Below are 16,675 nucleotides of genomic sequence, written 5' to 3'. Positions count from 1 at the left end.
GAAACCATGGAAAAATATAAAAGCATATTTCCTAATTTAATTAAAGGCATTCAAACCGGACCAGAAAAATCAGGTCAAGAAATACAATACGATGTACTCAGGAACCAACTACTCGGAGAAATTTTGAATAAATCCCAAGAAAGGATAATAGAACAAACTGATTTAATGGACACAGGCGCAATGGATGAAAAAACTTATATAGAAAATGTAAAAGAACATGAAAATTTAACGGAAACAATCAATGATGTAATCAGCAAAATAGAATTACCCAGTCAGGAAACCGCAATAAGAATTGCAGAAGAACTAAAAGGGAAAAAACCCTCAAAAACATGTAAAGCGGACCAAAACCCCAAACTCGATACTGAAATTGAAAAATCAAATAGATTCGAACCCTTAAACAATAATGAAGATAAAGATTCCACCAAAAATAAACCTAATGACAATATTGTAAAAATCCCACCAATAGTTATTACCGACGAAGATTTAGACTGGCTCGAGTTACAAAAATTATTATGCAATCAAATACTCAAAAATCCTTACGAAACGCAAATGAAAGCCGAAAAGGTTTATCTTCAAACAAATACCGAAGACGACCATAATAGCGCCATAGAATTTTTAAAGAAAGCAGGCATAGAATTCCATACATATCAACTCTATTCAAAATCCACCATCAAAGTTATACTAAAAAACATACCAAGAAGCATTTCCGAAGGAGCCATCCTAGAAGTTTACAAAGAAGGAAATTTCCAATAATTAAAGTAAAGCAGTTCACCGAAAGAATCGAAGGCGACTATGTTAAATTACTATTTATTTTATTGAACTTGAAAGAACCAAAGCTGGTGAAGCAATTTTCAACTTAAACAATATCTTCAATTTTAACGTCATAATAGAAAAATACTCCCCTAAAAACAGAAGACCATTCCAGTGCTACAAATGTCAAAATTACGGACACTCACAAAATAATTGCTTTAAAAAAGATATCTGTTGTAAATGTTCAAAGAATCACCGTACAAATACCTGTACTCTAAAAAATGATGACAAACCTACCTGCTATTTTTGCCAAGGCGAGCACGTCTCGTCCTATCGTGGATGTCCAATGTATAAAAAGAGATTCCAAACTAAACCAGCAGAAAATACTCAAGAAATTCCAAATCTTAAAGACTTTCCCGCCCTTTCAAAAAATGAAACAACTAATAAAGAAATTCCAAGAAATATCTCATACAGTGCAATCCTAAAAGGACAAAATACTCCAACAGAAGATGATAATCCAATAACAGCAGTCTTTTCAAATCCAAAAATATTTAAATTCATCCAGCACATGACCGATATAGCAAAAAATATTAAAACAGCAAAATCAAGCACTGGAAAACTGGCAATAGCATTCCAAGCAGTAAAAATAGCCTTACAATTCGCTGAAGACGAAAACTAAATTCTTACGCAGACCAACCTACAGATGGCGACACCTATGAAGAAGCTATGCCTAAATCGAGATCTTATGCCTGCTTTTCGCCGGTGCCAAAGGATGACGCCACCTCTCCAATAGAAGTGAATGCTTCTGGAGTATTTCTAAATTTGGAATCCCTAGCAAGGGTACGTAGCTGCCTGGTTAAAGACCTTTTAAGGTCTGTGTACTAGTCTCCAGGCTCAGGATGTGGATGTGGATGAGAGATAAATAAATTAATAGCCTTAAGTGTTATGATATAATCGTAATAAATTAAAGAATTCAGATTGAGTTTAAATAAAATGTCTGTGCACAAGAACCCTTTTAGCAGGGAACAAAGAGGTGCTTACTCTTAAGTTACAACAGCTTACGGTTGAAAGAAATACTAATTGCTCAATTACGGGACAAAGAGAGTGACCTTGAGTAACCCTGAGCGAAGCTAAAAGAACAGCAAATTCGCTCAGGCAGGTAGGGAAGGTTGAGTTCGCAGTGGCTATTCGCACCGTGCGATTAGCTAAGGCTGCGTTCAAACGGCGGCGTAAAGGGCATAGAGGCGTAGTCATAAGGGCATAAAATACGGGAATTACGTTCACACTTGCGAGAACAGAGTATAAGCCGTGGTCAATGGAAGAAGCTAAATTTGCGCATGCGTGGATGTGTCTACAAATTTCCCGCGCTGTTCTCCTGCTCGAATGACTTCCCCCGTTTGTGACAGCGAAATCTTCTTTTTTAGCTTCGCTTCGTTTTAGCTTTGCTCTGATTGGTCGACGCTTATCCCAATCGCTTATCGCTTATCTGATTGGTTCGAGCATGCGCAGCCCAGGTACACCCATTTTACGCCGATTTGCCGTAATGCTGTTATCACATACGATATTTGTTGCCGGAACAAAACGTTTGAAGGAACAGTTCTGAGAATCGCTTTTCCGCGAAATCGGGTTACCATCTTTACTTTGTAAACAGGCTGAAAGCCAAACAAGAATCAGTTATCGCTCAGATTGGCGAAAGTGACGTTTGCTTCTTCGTGTTGTTTTGTAACGTTCACACTCTTTTCGTTTTAAACTTTATTGTTAGTTATGGAAGATAATAGAAAGGTGATTGCTATCAAGTTAATCACTTTGATCTCCACTCTGGCACTTCAAGTAACAGATAAACACACTTCTGATTATAGCAATCAATTACGTTTGTAATAGACACACTAAGACTGGTTTAAAACGTGGTTGGATAAGTCTGTTTATCAGACATTACTTATGTATATTTTCTGATGTCTGCTTTCCAATGAAAATTTGATGCCTCACTGGAAAATTTGTGACCCGGTGAAAGCATTTTCTTGACTAACTTTATGGCTCATAATTACTCTTCAGTCCATAAGTATAAACAAACAAACAGACTGAAAAAAAAACTAAGACCTTCTATGACAAAAATCTATATTGCTGATATTTACATCCTCACAGCCAGCAGATACTATTCAGCAAAACGAAGATTAAATAAAGCATATGAATACACGAACAATTTAACATGTCCGAGTTGTTTACTGTTCCATAGAACACTCGGTAATATATCTAAAACACATTAATTATACCAACTCTAGAAATTATGAGGTGCACATCAGGAGTTCATTTTATGTGATTATAGCAAAGCCTCGAGGGATATCTGCCTAACAGGAGGGATCACTTTGCAGAAGATTTTTTTAAACTGGCTCGTATATTAGTTACAAATGGGGAAAACCAAGAAAACGCCCATGTAACCAGCCCGTTCGCGGGATTCTAACCTCACACTGAACTACCAGTGTTCAACGACGCTTCGGCCACTAGTAAGCCTGTGCACATAATTGGAAAGTACAATTCATTATGTAAACACACATGAAGGTGATAATCAGTTGTGCACTGTTTTAAGTAATCAAATGTTATAAATGCATAGCTGTTACATTTCTTATTATTTCTTAGTAATATTTGTATTACGTAGATCATACATATGATATAATTATGATTAAAATGTGTACACTCTTTAGCACTCAAATGCTCATCAATTATTTTTCAACTGATTACATATCCATAATAATTTGCAAAGAACTGATGACTACAGTTGCTGCCAATTACATGATCGTTATATGAATATGAAGTAACTTCAAATAAACTTTTTGGCAATGTCATTTTTGTATTCATACATACCTATATTCTAATTTCTATAATATTCCACACATCTAATAAGTCATATATTTACATACAGATAGAGAGATGCGATGGTTTAGATGTTGTTGATATATATTTATTAGTATTATTCTAATGAATAAGATTTATATTAATGAATGTATGTTGTACAAATGTTTTTCATCATGTATAATAATAAATTCATAAATTTGCAATGTTTCAATATGTAGCATTTACAATAAAAGTATAGTTTCTAATGTATTTATAATCCAAAAAGTATATCATTAATAACATGAAAATAATAGACAAATTTAATGAGTATTCTCATTATAACATAAAGTATGCTTTTCTTTTTTTATGCTGTTTAAAATGTGTCACTGACTATGCAATTAACAATTTCAAAGATAAGTAATTAGGAGAAAAGCCGCGCATATACAAACGGATTTAAAAAAATTAATCAACTTAAATTTAAGAAATAAAATTATATTACATAACAGTGATAATACACGATCGGCACGAAATACGACAAATTTGGCGAACTTTTGGCGACGAACAATTTGCAAACAAATCCGAACTGCAAAAACGTCGTAAAATACTGTCAACTCTGAAATTTACACGATTATATATGTAATGAATATATAAACATTTTTAAAATGACTCAGGCAGTTTTATTACAACAAAACAGCAATAATTAAATCAGCCTCTGTTTCCACCGTACGTGACTTCACAGAGAGCCATCGTCATATTGAAAGTTACCCGTGATCCTTCAGAAGCAGAACTTTTGTCTGATTGGTTGAACGTACGAGGAACACATCTCCAGACGGAACATTTTCGGGAAAATTTCAAAATGTTGCTCATAGCCGGAGCATGTTCCTCCTAGCTAGACGAAACATTTTTCAGAAGCTTCCCGCTTAAAGCAATGCTACTAGAATCTCGCTTCTCAGAACTGTCCCGCGTGCGTATTTTTACTTCCTCCCCAGGAAACGCAACCCGCGACTAAATTTTGCGATTTAGAAAGTCATGGCGAAATAGTGTGCCTAGCCGTCACTAAGGCTCCTACATACCAGGCTGAATCATCAGGCATTCGCTATCCCAAGCGGGAGATTAAATGGCGGCTGTGTAGTTACGGTGCAACAATTTTTTGTGTTTTTTTTTTTTTTTTTTTTTTTTGTGTGTGTAAAATGGGCGGATGTGCAGCTATTAATTGTTCAAATCCTTCACGGAAAGGTCATACATTGGTAAAGTTTCCTAAAAATGAAGAAAGAAGAAAAATATGGGTAAATAATTGCCGAAGAGACAATTGGAAACATGGTCCAAGCGCTGAAATTTGCTTAGTAAGTATAATGTTAATTACGCCTTGATTTAGAGTTTATATCTTCTCTGATGTTTATAATGTGTAAGTAAAGTGAAATTCTTGTGTACAATAACCTAGGTATCTGCTAATTTCTGTAATAATAGCTATAATTAAATTAGTCTAGGGTTAATGTACCCGTCGCCAAACATCGCCAATGTGGATGTTTTGAATGTGGAAAAGAAATTTCTCTTCTAATATAAAGCGCAAATTTTGTTTTCCTGTGCTAATTGTGGAAATTATACTAATGTAACATGAAAATCATTAGCATATTGAAATTTATTATAAAACAAATCATAATTTGTCAAGGCAAGATAAAATCTGAATGTTTGCTAAAGATATATGTAACATTATACTATAGTTGCAATATCGTTGGAATGATATATAATTTTTTTCTTTATTTTATAATCACTATTGTTAAAAAGTTAGATGAGTTTTTTATGCACGGTGCCCACTAATGTTTCTTAGTTAAAATAACTTCCAGAATTTTGACATTGACATCTGAAGTCAATAGAATAAATTGAATAGTATGAGACAAAATATATATAATCTGACTTCAATAATTGCAAGTACCATATATTTATAATCACAGTATTATACAATTTGGCAATGGAGTAAAGATTTAGAAATGAATGCAGAACATTCAAATAAGCACAGAAAACTTGTGAAACTGCATGTGTATTTTTCAAAAATAATTGTAGTGTTTTTAATGCATGTGTAGTGTTTAATGCATGCATAACAATCAAATAAATCTGCCTATAATGATGAATTTCAAAGGCCAAGCCAAAATCCTTTCATGAATTTGATACTTCTAAAGAATGTGATCTCGTCAAATTAAATCCTCATGACATTGATAAACAGTTATTACTGATATGTGTTACAAAGCAGATTTTTATACATGATAAATAATATTTTCTGAAGCGTTATTTTGTGTTGTCATCTCTAAATAAGAAATTGCCTACAAATTCAGAAAGCTACTGAACTACGTTCTAGAGTTTTTAATAACTTTAATTGGATATGTCTGTGGGGATGTAATTTAAAAAATTGTCGTTTAAACTGGCCTTGATGCTTTTTAAAATGCATGTTGGCACTGTGCTCCGAAATTAGGCCTATGTTTTGAATGATTAGAGAATTAAAAATTAAATATTTCAATTAAAGCAATAAACATTACTACAATTATAACAAGAATCATAGTCTGCTCTAATTATAAATGTATTTATCGGCCTAGTATCTTAAAAGTTGGGTGAAGTGAACTCATATTTTCTTATCTATTGTAAGAGCACTATAGCAAGAAATATAAAGTTTTATTTTAGTTGTTTTTAATTTTATAGTAAAACACTACTTCATTTAATTTTTGGATAATGTTCTAAAGAACACTTTAAATTATAGGCAAAAAATAAATATTGGATAATTAAATTCTGCCCAAGCTTACAAGATGCTGCTGCTGATATGTTAGACATGGTTTGTTTATTGTTTCAGTTTTTTATAATACTGGGCCTAATTTAATTACCTGCATATTTATTTATTGCCTATACTTACTTACAGTTCATGCTTGCTGCCTTTGGCACAACCTCACTGTGTGAAACACTTTTCTCACATTTCTTTCGTGTGGTTTGTTTTTTGTACTTTTATTTATTTTGTATACTTTTTTTATTACTTTATGTATTTACAGGATCATTTTGAGGAATCTCAATTTGAGTCACTATGCAAAGATAGTTAAAAACTAAGAAAAACTGCAGTACCAACACTCTTTAGCATTCCAAATCCACCACCATCTGTAACTGACAAGAGGATAAGAGAAGTAAGATGTCCTAAGCCAAATACTGAAGTGGTAAATTATTTAATATTCTCCAAAAAAATTGTTGAAAAAATCATTGTTATTACAAATATATTAATTCAGCCAACCATTGTTTAAAAAAATAATCACAGCATAACATGTTTACTATTTCTTTTTGAATTTAAGAAACTCTACCTGCTTCAAATGAAGATTTGTTAAAAAAATAGAATTCCTTGAGCAACAGCTTCAAGAAAAAGATGCAAAATTGACATCATTTTTGTCCGATGAGCAAGTAGGAACCCTTGCTGTGCAGTCAAAAAGGAACTGGTCAGAAAAGTCCATTATAAAAGGACTGAAGATGCGATTTGCTTTGGGCAAACATGGATATAATTACCTCAGAAGTACTGGATATCCAGCACCATCGTACAGTACCTTGAACAGGAGGATTAGGGACATAAAAATTAATTTCGGCATTTTAGAAAATTTGTTTTTTTTCCTCAAGACAAAAGTTCATTTAATTGGATGCTCTTGATAGGAACTGCTGCCTTTTAGTTGACGAAATGGAAATAGCTTCATATCAAGATTTTGATACATCGTCTAAGTCATTCATTGGAAATGTTACGTTAGGAAGCTAAGCATTACACTATTGTAATGCTTAGAGGCCTTAAAAGATCATGGAAACAGATTGTTGCCAATGAATTAACAGGGCCTTCAACATCAGGTTCTGACATGAAAGATCTAATTCATAGAACTGTAGTAGCAGCTACAGAAATAGGTTTAACTGTAAGAGCCTCTGTTTCAGATATGGGAAGCAATAACAGAGCAATGTGGTCGTCATTGGATGTGTCTGTCTCTAGGAGAGATAGGAAGACAAATTACAACATTGGAGGACCTGATGTTTTCATTCACAGTATTGCAGATGTACCACATCTCATTAAAAATATGAGAAATACATTTCTTTCAAGTATTATAATATTACCAGAGGAATTTTGCCACCAGCATACCTTGCCATCGAGGATAGTATCTTCAGTGTATGTGAAACGACTCTGGTCAAGTGAGATAGAAGCAGATGCTGCCCTGAGATCTCTACATCACTTGAACAGAGTTCATCTCTTCCCAACACACTTTTCCTCGATGAATGGGGCATCTGCTGTGCAATTGTTTTCTGTAAAAACAGCTGCTGCTATTGAAAAAGCAGGTATTTTACACCAAGTTGCAAAAGAAGCATTAACTTCTGCATGGTGGCTGAGACTTGTAGCAGAATGGTTTACAATTATGACTACAAGGCATCCAAAAAAAGGCATCACTATCAAAAATCAAGATGAGAAATTTAATATTTTATTGAAATTCATTCATGTGACTGAAACTGTTCAGTTTGGGAAAGCATGGAAGCCATTTCAAACTGGCATTATTATGAGCACATTGAGTGTTGTGAAACTCTCAAAAGAATTATTTTCCGAGGGGTTTACATTTTTCTTACCAGGTAGGTTGACACAAGATGCGCTGGAAAATGCCTTTTCACAGATTAGACGAAAGTTGGGTGCAAAGCCTACTGCTTTGCAAGCCAAGAGAGCACTGAAATTAGTTTGCCTATCACAGTTCATTTCAGATATCAATAATCCAAATTATTGTTCTGAAAGTGACCACAGCCTCTTTGATGCTTCTGAATTAGAGGTTGCTATCAGAAAGGAGGTCTTGCATCCTATCTCCAATTCTGTAGTGCCATCTACCTCTTCTGCAGTGGCAGTGAAACGTCGCTTGCCCCCAGCTGTGGAAGAAAATGATATACATTACATCGCAGGAGCCATATATAATAAGTTGTTGAAAAAAAAAGCATATGTGAAAATTGTAAAACAGCTATGACCATTTCAGAGGACATGCTGGAACCTGACATACCCGAGCATCGCACAATTCTTACAAAACATAGCAATAAAGGTGGACTGAAGGTCATCTCTTCAGGAATGTATCAAATATGTAGGGAAGCTGAACGAGAATTTCAAAAATGTAAAGATGTACTCCTTCGTTTACAATCAGCCGTCACAAAAGAATTAGTTGAAAGAATAATTGATAAATGTACGCATGTGGCCATGCCAGAATGCTGTAATCTTAAGAAAGTAATTATTGATAATTTTTTATTACTAGATGCAAAGGCCTTACACAGCATCTTATCAACAAAAGAGCCCATAACGTTTCTGCCTTTTGCAATTCTCTTGAGAGCTCACAGGCACTGAACAATATATAGCAATCAATCTCACTTAGCGGAATCATTGAAGTAAAATTCTGGGAGGGATGGGAAATAACAAAAGAACTGCTTGACAATTTTCAGAGGTTTAGGGTTATTTTCGCGACATTTTACGGGAAGTTCGGTCCAAAACTAGCGACAGTTTTAAAGAGATTCGCAGATAATCACTCGACAGGCTAAGGGTTAATAAATACCTCCCCTCAATTGACATAAGTATAGGAGTTACAAATTGGATCAAATACTCTGAAATTCTGAATAACTCCATACAAGGTAACCCATGCATCAACAATAAAGAAGATTTAGAACACGAAGTCTCAAAATTTACCAATTGCACCAATTCTGCTTTAAAGGAAGCCACCAATACTTTTTATGTGAACAAGCCTTCCCTACCCCTGCCTGCCGATATAAGAAATAGTATTAAAGAAAAAAACCGGATCCGTAAAAGATGGCAAACCACCAGGGATCCACAACTCAAACACGAACTAAACTCTACGCAAAAAGAAATCAACAGAAGAATCAAGAACTTTAAAAACCAAAAATGGACCAATTTCCTAAATAACCTAGATGTAGAGGACAATTCCCTATTTGACATTTCCCGCAAATTCAAGAAACCTTATAAACCTATTCCACCTATCCATGGACCTAGTGCAATTTCATGTACAGAAGAAGATAAAGCTAAATCTTTTGCGGACTATGTGGAAGATACATTCACTCTTAATCCCACTCCGTACGACAATAACCATATTGAACGGGTCAACCAGGTGGTCAATAACTTCCTTAACACCCCTGCTCCGTACAACTTCACTTTCCTGACTACCCCAACCATCTTTGCCAACACCATCAGCGCCTAACAAACGAAGAAAGCCCCAGGGCACGATGGCATCTCGACCAAAGCACTGAAGCATGTTCCGATCAACGCTCTTATCTGCCTAACTAAGATAATCAACAACATTATCAAATTCGCTTATTTTCCTAACTCATAGAAGCAAGCTATAATAATTGTTTTTGCTAAACCGCAACAAAAATCCAACTCTCCCACAGAACTATCAGTTTACTTAACCATCTGTCTAAAGTTACCAAAAAAATCCTACTTTTCTACATCCAAAAAAATTCACCCTTCCATGAATTTTCTCCCAGAACAATTCGGCTTTCGTAATCATCATAGCACTTGCCACCAACTTTTTACAGTTATCAACATTATCACTGAAGGCTACAACTGCAAGCTTCCGGTGATATATTCCTCGATATCGCGAAAGCTTTTGACAGGGTATGGCATCGAGGCCTTATTTACAAACTGATCACTCTCAATTTTCCAGATCATTTTATTCTCTTAATAGTCTCTTTTCTCAGCAACAGAACATTCAGAATCAAAATCGGTACTGCTTACTCTACCACCAGAGTAATCAATGCTGGTGTCCCACAGGGGTCGGCACTTTCACCGTACCTTTTTAATATTTATACACAAGACATCCCTAAAGACCCTTCTGTTCATCTTGCACTCTTTGCCGATGACACCGCCATACTTACTAAAGCCTGCACAGTTAGTAAGTATAGCACACCGCCATACTTACTAAAGCCCACAGGGGTCGGCACTTTCGCCGTACCTTTTCAATATTTATACACAAGACATCCCTAAAGACCCTTCTGTTCATCTTGCACTCTTTGCCGATGACACCGCCATACTTACTAAAGCCTGCACAGTTATCGCCGTAAGAAACCAACTCCAAAGCTATCTCATAAAACTGGAAAAATGGCTTACCCTTTGGAGGATTAAAATTAACACTGATAAAACTAAGGCAATAATTTTCCGTAAAGGAAACACGAAATACTATCTTCCACCCCCTGAAATATTTGACGAAGAAATAGACTGGATTAATGAAACCAAATACCTTGGAGTCACCCTTGACCAAGAACTTAACCTTCAGAACCCACTTCCGGTCCGTAGTACAAAAATTTAAAATCACCATAGCTACTATGCGACCTCTTCTTGGTAGAAAAAGCAACTTATCTACTACAAACAAATTAATTCTATGTCGCTCCATACTGCGCCCAGCCCTCCTTTATGCAGCACCGATCTGGGGACATGCAGCTAAAACCAATATTAAACAATTACAGATTCTACAAAATAAAATTCTACGAGAAATTATCAATGCTCTTTGGTATATTTCAAACATCTATATTCACAGAGACCTTCGAATCGAACTTATTCAAGAGTATATTAAACGATTAGCGGTCAACTTCTTTTATTCAGTACAAACCCACAGTAATAGCCTTATTAGCACTCTCAGACACTCCCCGCATCCCAGAGAAAAACATCGTTACCCATGTGATCCTACCCAAATAAGAATCACAACCTTATTTGACTCATTCACGCTAAACTGACTCTGCGGTTTACCACCTGCAGCTACATCTTATAACGACACTGAACTTGCCCGCCCCTTATTTTCGCCGCCGCTAGTGCGGACCTTTCTTTCTTTTTTCCGCCTCCCACACTCCTTTCACTCTACTCTTTCTCCATCAACCTAAGGCTCCTATATACCAGGCTGAATCATCAGGCATTCGCTATCCCAAGTGGGAGATTAAATGGCGGCTGTGTAGTTACGGTGCAACAATTTTTTGTGTTTTTTTTTTTTTTTTTTTTTTTTTTTTTGTGTAAAATGGGCGGATGTGCAGCTATTAATTGTTCAAATCATTCACGGAAAGGTCATACATTGGTAAAATTTCCTAAAAATGAAGAAAGAAGAAAAATATGGGTAAATAATTGCCGAAGAGACAATTGGAAACCTGGTCCAAGCGCTGAAATTTGCTTAGTAAGTATAATGTTAATTACGCCTTGATTTAGAGTTTATATCTTCTCTGATGTTTATAATGTGTAAGTAAAGTGAAATTCTTGTGTACAATAACCTAAGTATCTGCTAATTTCTGTAATAATAGCTATAATTAAATTAGTCTAGGGTTAATGTACCCGTCGCCAAACATCGCCAATGTGGATGTTTTGAATGTGGAAAAGAAATTTCTCTTCTAATATAAAGCGCAAATTTTGTTTTCCTGTGCTAATTGTGGAAATTATACTAATGTAACATGAAAATCATTAGCATATTGAAATTTATTAAAAAACAAATCATAATTTGGAAAGTCAAGATAAGATGAATGTTTGCTAAAGATATATGTAACATTATACTATAGTTGCAATATCGTTGGAATGATATATAATTTTTTTCTTTATTTTATAATCACTATTGTTAAAAAGTTAGATGAGTTTTTTATGCACGGTGCCCACTAATGTTCCTTGGTTAAAATAACTTCCAGAATTTTGACATTGACATCTGAAGTCAATAGAATAAATTGAATAGTATGAGACAAAATATATATAATCTGACTTCAATAATTGCAAGTACCATATATTTATAATCACAGTATTATACAATTTGGCAATGGAGTAAAGATTTAGAAATGAATGCAGAACATTCAAATAAGCACAGAAAACTTGTGAAACTGCATGTGTATTTTTCAAAAATAATTGTAGTGTTTTTAATGCATGTGTAGTGTTTAATGCATGCATAACAATCAAATAAATCTGCCTATAATGATGAATTTCAAAGGCCAAGCCAAAATCCTTTCATGAATTTGATACTTCTAAAGAATGTGATCTCGTCAAATTAAATCCTCATGACATTGATAAACAGTTATTACTGATATGTGTTACAAAGCAGATTTTTATACATGATAAATAATATTTTCTGAAGCGTTATTTTGTGTTGTCATCTCTAAATAAGAAATTGCCTACAAATTCAGAAAGCTACTGAACTACGTTCTAGAGTTTTTAATAACTTTAATTGGATATGTCTGTGGGGATGTAATTTAAAAAATTGTCGTTTAAACTGGCCTTGATGCTTTTTAAAATGCATGTTGGCACTGTGCTCCGAAATTAGGCCTATGTTTTGAATGATTAGAGAATTAAAAATTAAATATTTCAATTAAAGCAATAAACATTACTACAATTATAACAAGAATCATAGTCTGCTCTAATTATAAATGTATTTATCGGCCTAGTATCTTAAAAGTTGGGTGAAGTGAACTCATATTTTCTTATCTATTGTAAGAGCACTATAGCAAGAAATATAAAGTTTTATTTTAGTTGTTTTTAATTTTATAGCAAAACACTACTTCATTTAATTTTTGGATAATGTTCTAAAGAACACTTTAAATTATAGGCAAAAAATAAATATTGGATAATTAAATTCTGCCCAAGCTTACAAGATGCTGCTGCTGATATGTTAGACATGGTTTGTTTATTGTTTCAGTTTTTTATAATACTGGGCCTAATTTAATTACCTGCATATTTATTTATTGCCTATACTTACTTACAGTTCATGCTTGCTGCCTTTGGCACAACCTCACTGTGTGAAACACTTTTCTCACATTTCTTTCGTGTGGTTTGTTTTTTGTACTTTTATTTATTTTGTATACTTTTTTTTATTACTTTATGTATTTACAGGATCATTTTGAGGAATCTCAATTTGAGTCACTATGCAAAGATAGTTAAAAACTAAGAAAAACTGCAGTACCAACACTCTTTAGCATTCCAAATCCACCACCATCTGTAACTGACAAGAGGATAAGAGAAGTAAGATGTCCTAAGCCAAATACTGAAGTGGTAAATTATTTAATATTCTCCAAAAAAATTGTTGAAAAAATCATTGTTATTACAAATATATTAATTCAGCCAACCATTGTTTAAAAAAATAATCACAGCATAACATGTTTACTATTTCTTTTTGAATTTAAGAAACTCTACCTGCTTCAAATGAAGATTTGTTAAAAAAATAGAATTCCTTGAGCAACAGCTTCAAGAAAAAGATGCAAAATTGACATCATTTTTGTCCGATGAGCAAGTAGGAACCCTTGCTGTGCAGTCAAAAAGGAACTGGTCAGAAAAGTCCATTATAAAAGGACTGAAGATGCGATTTGCTTTGGGCAAACATGGATATAATTACCTCAGAAGTACTGGATATCCAGCACCATCGTACAGTACCTTGAACAGGAGGATTAGGGACATAAAAATTAATTTCGGCATTTTAGAAAATTTGTTTTTTTTCCTCAAGACAAAAGTTCATTTAATTGGATGCTCTTGATAGGAACTGCTGCCTTTTAGTTGACGAAATGGAAATAGCTTCATATCAAGATTTTGATACATCGTCTAAGTCATTCATTGGAAATGTTACGTTAGGAAGCTAAGCATTACACTATTGTAATGCTTAGAGGCCTTAAAAGATCATGGAAACAGATTGTTGCCAATGAATTAACAGGGCCTTCAACATCAGGTTCTGACATGAAAGATCTAATTCATAGAACTGTAGTAGCAGCTACAGAAATAGGTTTAACTGTAAGAGCCTCTGTTTCAGATATGGGAAGCAATAACAGAGCAATGTGGTCGTCATTGGATGTGTCTGTCTCTAGGAGAGATAGGAAGACAAATTACAACATTGGAGGACCTGATGTTTTCATTCACAGTATTGCAGATGTACCACATCTCATTAAAAATATGAGAAATACATTTCTTTCAAGTATTATAATATTACCAGAGGAATTTTGCCACCAGCATACCTTGCCATCGAGGATAGTATCTTCAGTGTATGTGAAACGACTCTGGTCAAGTGAGATAGAAGCAGATGCTGCCCTGAGATCTCTACATCACTTGAACAGAGTTCATCTCTTCCCAACACACTTTTCCTCGATGAATGGGGCATCTGCTGTGCAATTGTTTTCTGTAAAAACAGCTGCTGCTATTGAAAAAGCAGGTATTTTACACCAAGTTGCAAAAGAAGCATTAACTTCTGCATGGTGGCTGAGACTTGTAGCAGAATGGTTTACAATTATGACTACAAGGCATCCAAAAAAAGGCATCACTATCAAAAATCAAGATGAGAAATTTAATATTTTATTGAAATTCATTCATGTGACTGAAACTGTTCAGTTTGGGAAAGCATGGAAGCCATTTCAAACTGGCATTATTATGAGCACATTGAGTGTTGTGAAACTCTCAAAAGAATTATTTTCCGAGGGGTTTATATTTTTCTTACCAGGCAGGTTGACACAAGTTGCGCTGGAAAATGCCTAGATTTTTGCAAGATAACTTCCCATTAAGGTTCATTTGGAGGAAACTATGCAAATACTAAAAAAGAAGTTATGTTAAATTTACATATTTTGTACAGTAGTTTCTTGTTATAATGCTGTTCAATATATCTTCAATACTTTTGTAAATTTAACGACATTCTTTGCAATTACTGTGGGGCTTTAAAAAGAAGTTTCTTAGTTATGCTTTCTAATAAAAATGTGTTAAAAATTAAGTATTATGTATAATAACTAACAATTAAAAAAACTTGACTGCATGAAAATGCTGTTGCTGTGTAAAATAAAAAATAAGCTTTCTTTTATGCTTTGAAATGAATTACATGTGGTTAAGTCGTCCTTTTACAATTTAAGAATGTGGTTAACACACATTCTTAAATTGGACAGGTTTTATCTAAATTATTAGTATAAAATATATAAACTATGAATTATTTTGTAACATAACTCAAATTACAAAATTCATTCTATATACGTTCAAATTTATTATCTTTTATGGAATAACTGTTTTTTAATTTAGGTAAAAATTGGATTTTTAGAAGTATTACAAATACAATGCAACACAAAGGTGATCTGATTGGAGAGGAAGGACTTTTTATTACGGTTTCTAGTTCGTATTTATATTACATTTGGTGAAAGTCATCCAAAACACAGAATGCTGTACTTTCTTCTTCCATATATGTTATGAAATATTTCACACATTTAAAAGAAAGTGTTTCTTCAGAGTCTTGCACAATTATTTCCATATACCTCAGACTAAAATGACAACATATTCTTAAGTTATTTTTTTAGTATGAATTTACAGTGTTTTTATGGAAATTTTTGTTAAAATGTCATTAAGATAAATTTATTTGCACACTCTACGCTTTAACTATTTCCCCATTTGACACTATTGAAAGTTTTTATTCATATCTTATTTATTTTAGTCTGCTAACGAAACTGAAACATCTAAAGAATAAGTTATTTTGAATATGTTTACAAAATATACGCGAAATTTTTATTTAAGTGAAAACGTCTATATACTATTCGAGAATTAATTAATTATCCGAAAAGTTTATGTGCGCTGAATGCCGCGCGTCTATAAAATAAATCTTTAAAAAAAAACAGCAGACATTCAGCCAGCGTGTGCGATAAACGCGCCAAAATTCGTAGCGCGTTCCCTCCCTCGCCAAGAGAGAAAAGTTGGTGATTCAGCCTGGTTTAGAGGAGCCTTACATCCACCCGATCCTTATCAGAAGTCGAGTGAAAATATGTTTCTACATCCTGACACTCGAGAATAAAATACGATCTGTGTGTGAAATCTAAGGATTTCGAAGAGATGAATAATAAAATTTTAAAATCGCGCGGTATTCAGTAACCAATAAGGGAGCTGATTACATCCCGCATAGAATTAAAATTATTTAAATAATCATAAACAATAAAATCATTTTTAAAAAAATGCAAAATTAAATTGTATTTTAATATTGAACATCCATAAATAATGTTTGAAACATTAGATTAAATTTATAGATATTGTTGCGTGCGTACGGGTTCGTTATGAAATGAATGCACAAGTCCGATGAAAAATGAACAAAAATTTATTATTATC

At 33.9% G+C, this 16,675-nt stretch overlaps 1 protein-coding gene across 1 annotated transcript; it reads left to right on the top strand.

The window, feature by feature from the left end:
• The first annotated feature begins 11,318 nt into the window (after positions 1-11,318).
• LOC118190034 (THAP domain-containing protein 10-like) lies at positions 11,319-13,683 on the top strand. Its single transcript, XM_085823670.1, has 2 exons — positions 11,319-11,768; positions 13,457-13,683. Exons 1-2 carry the CDS (start codon positions 11,616-11,618, stop codon positions 13,502-13,504), a joined length of 201 nt encoding a protein of 66 aa, XP_085679796.1. The 5' UTR covers positions 11,319-11,615; the 3' UTR covers positions 13,505-13,683.
• The last annotated feature ends 2,992 nt before the right edge of the window (positions 13,684-16,675 follow it).

Source organism: Stegodyphus dumicola, chromosome 9, assembly GCF_044657685.1.
Source record: "Stegodyphus dumicola isolate Sdum_Otavi_A_Nest chromosome 9, ASM4465768v1".
Lineage (NCBI taxonomy): Eukaryota > Metazoa > Arthropoda > Arachnida > Araneae > Eresidae > Stegodyphus > Stegodyphus dumicola.
Note: the sequence above shows the minus strand (reverse complement) of the source record. Positions and strands in the feature narration are given on the sequence as shown.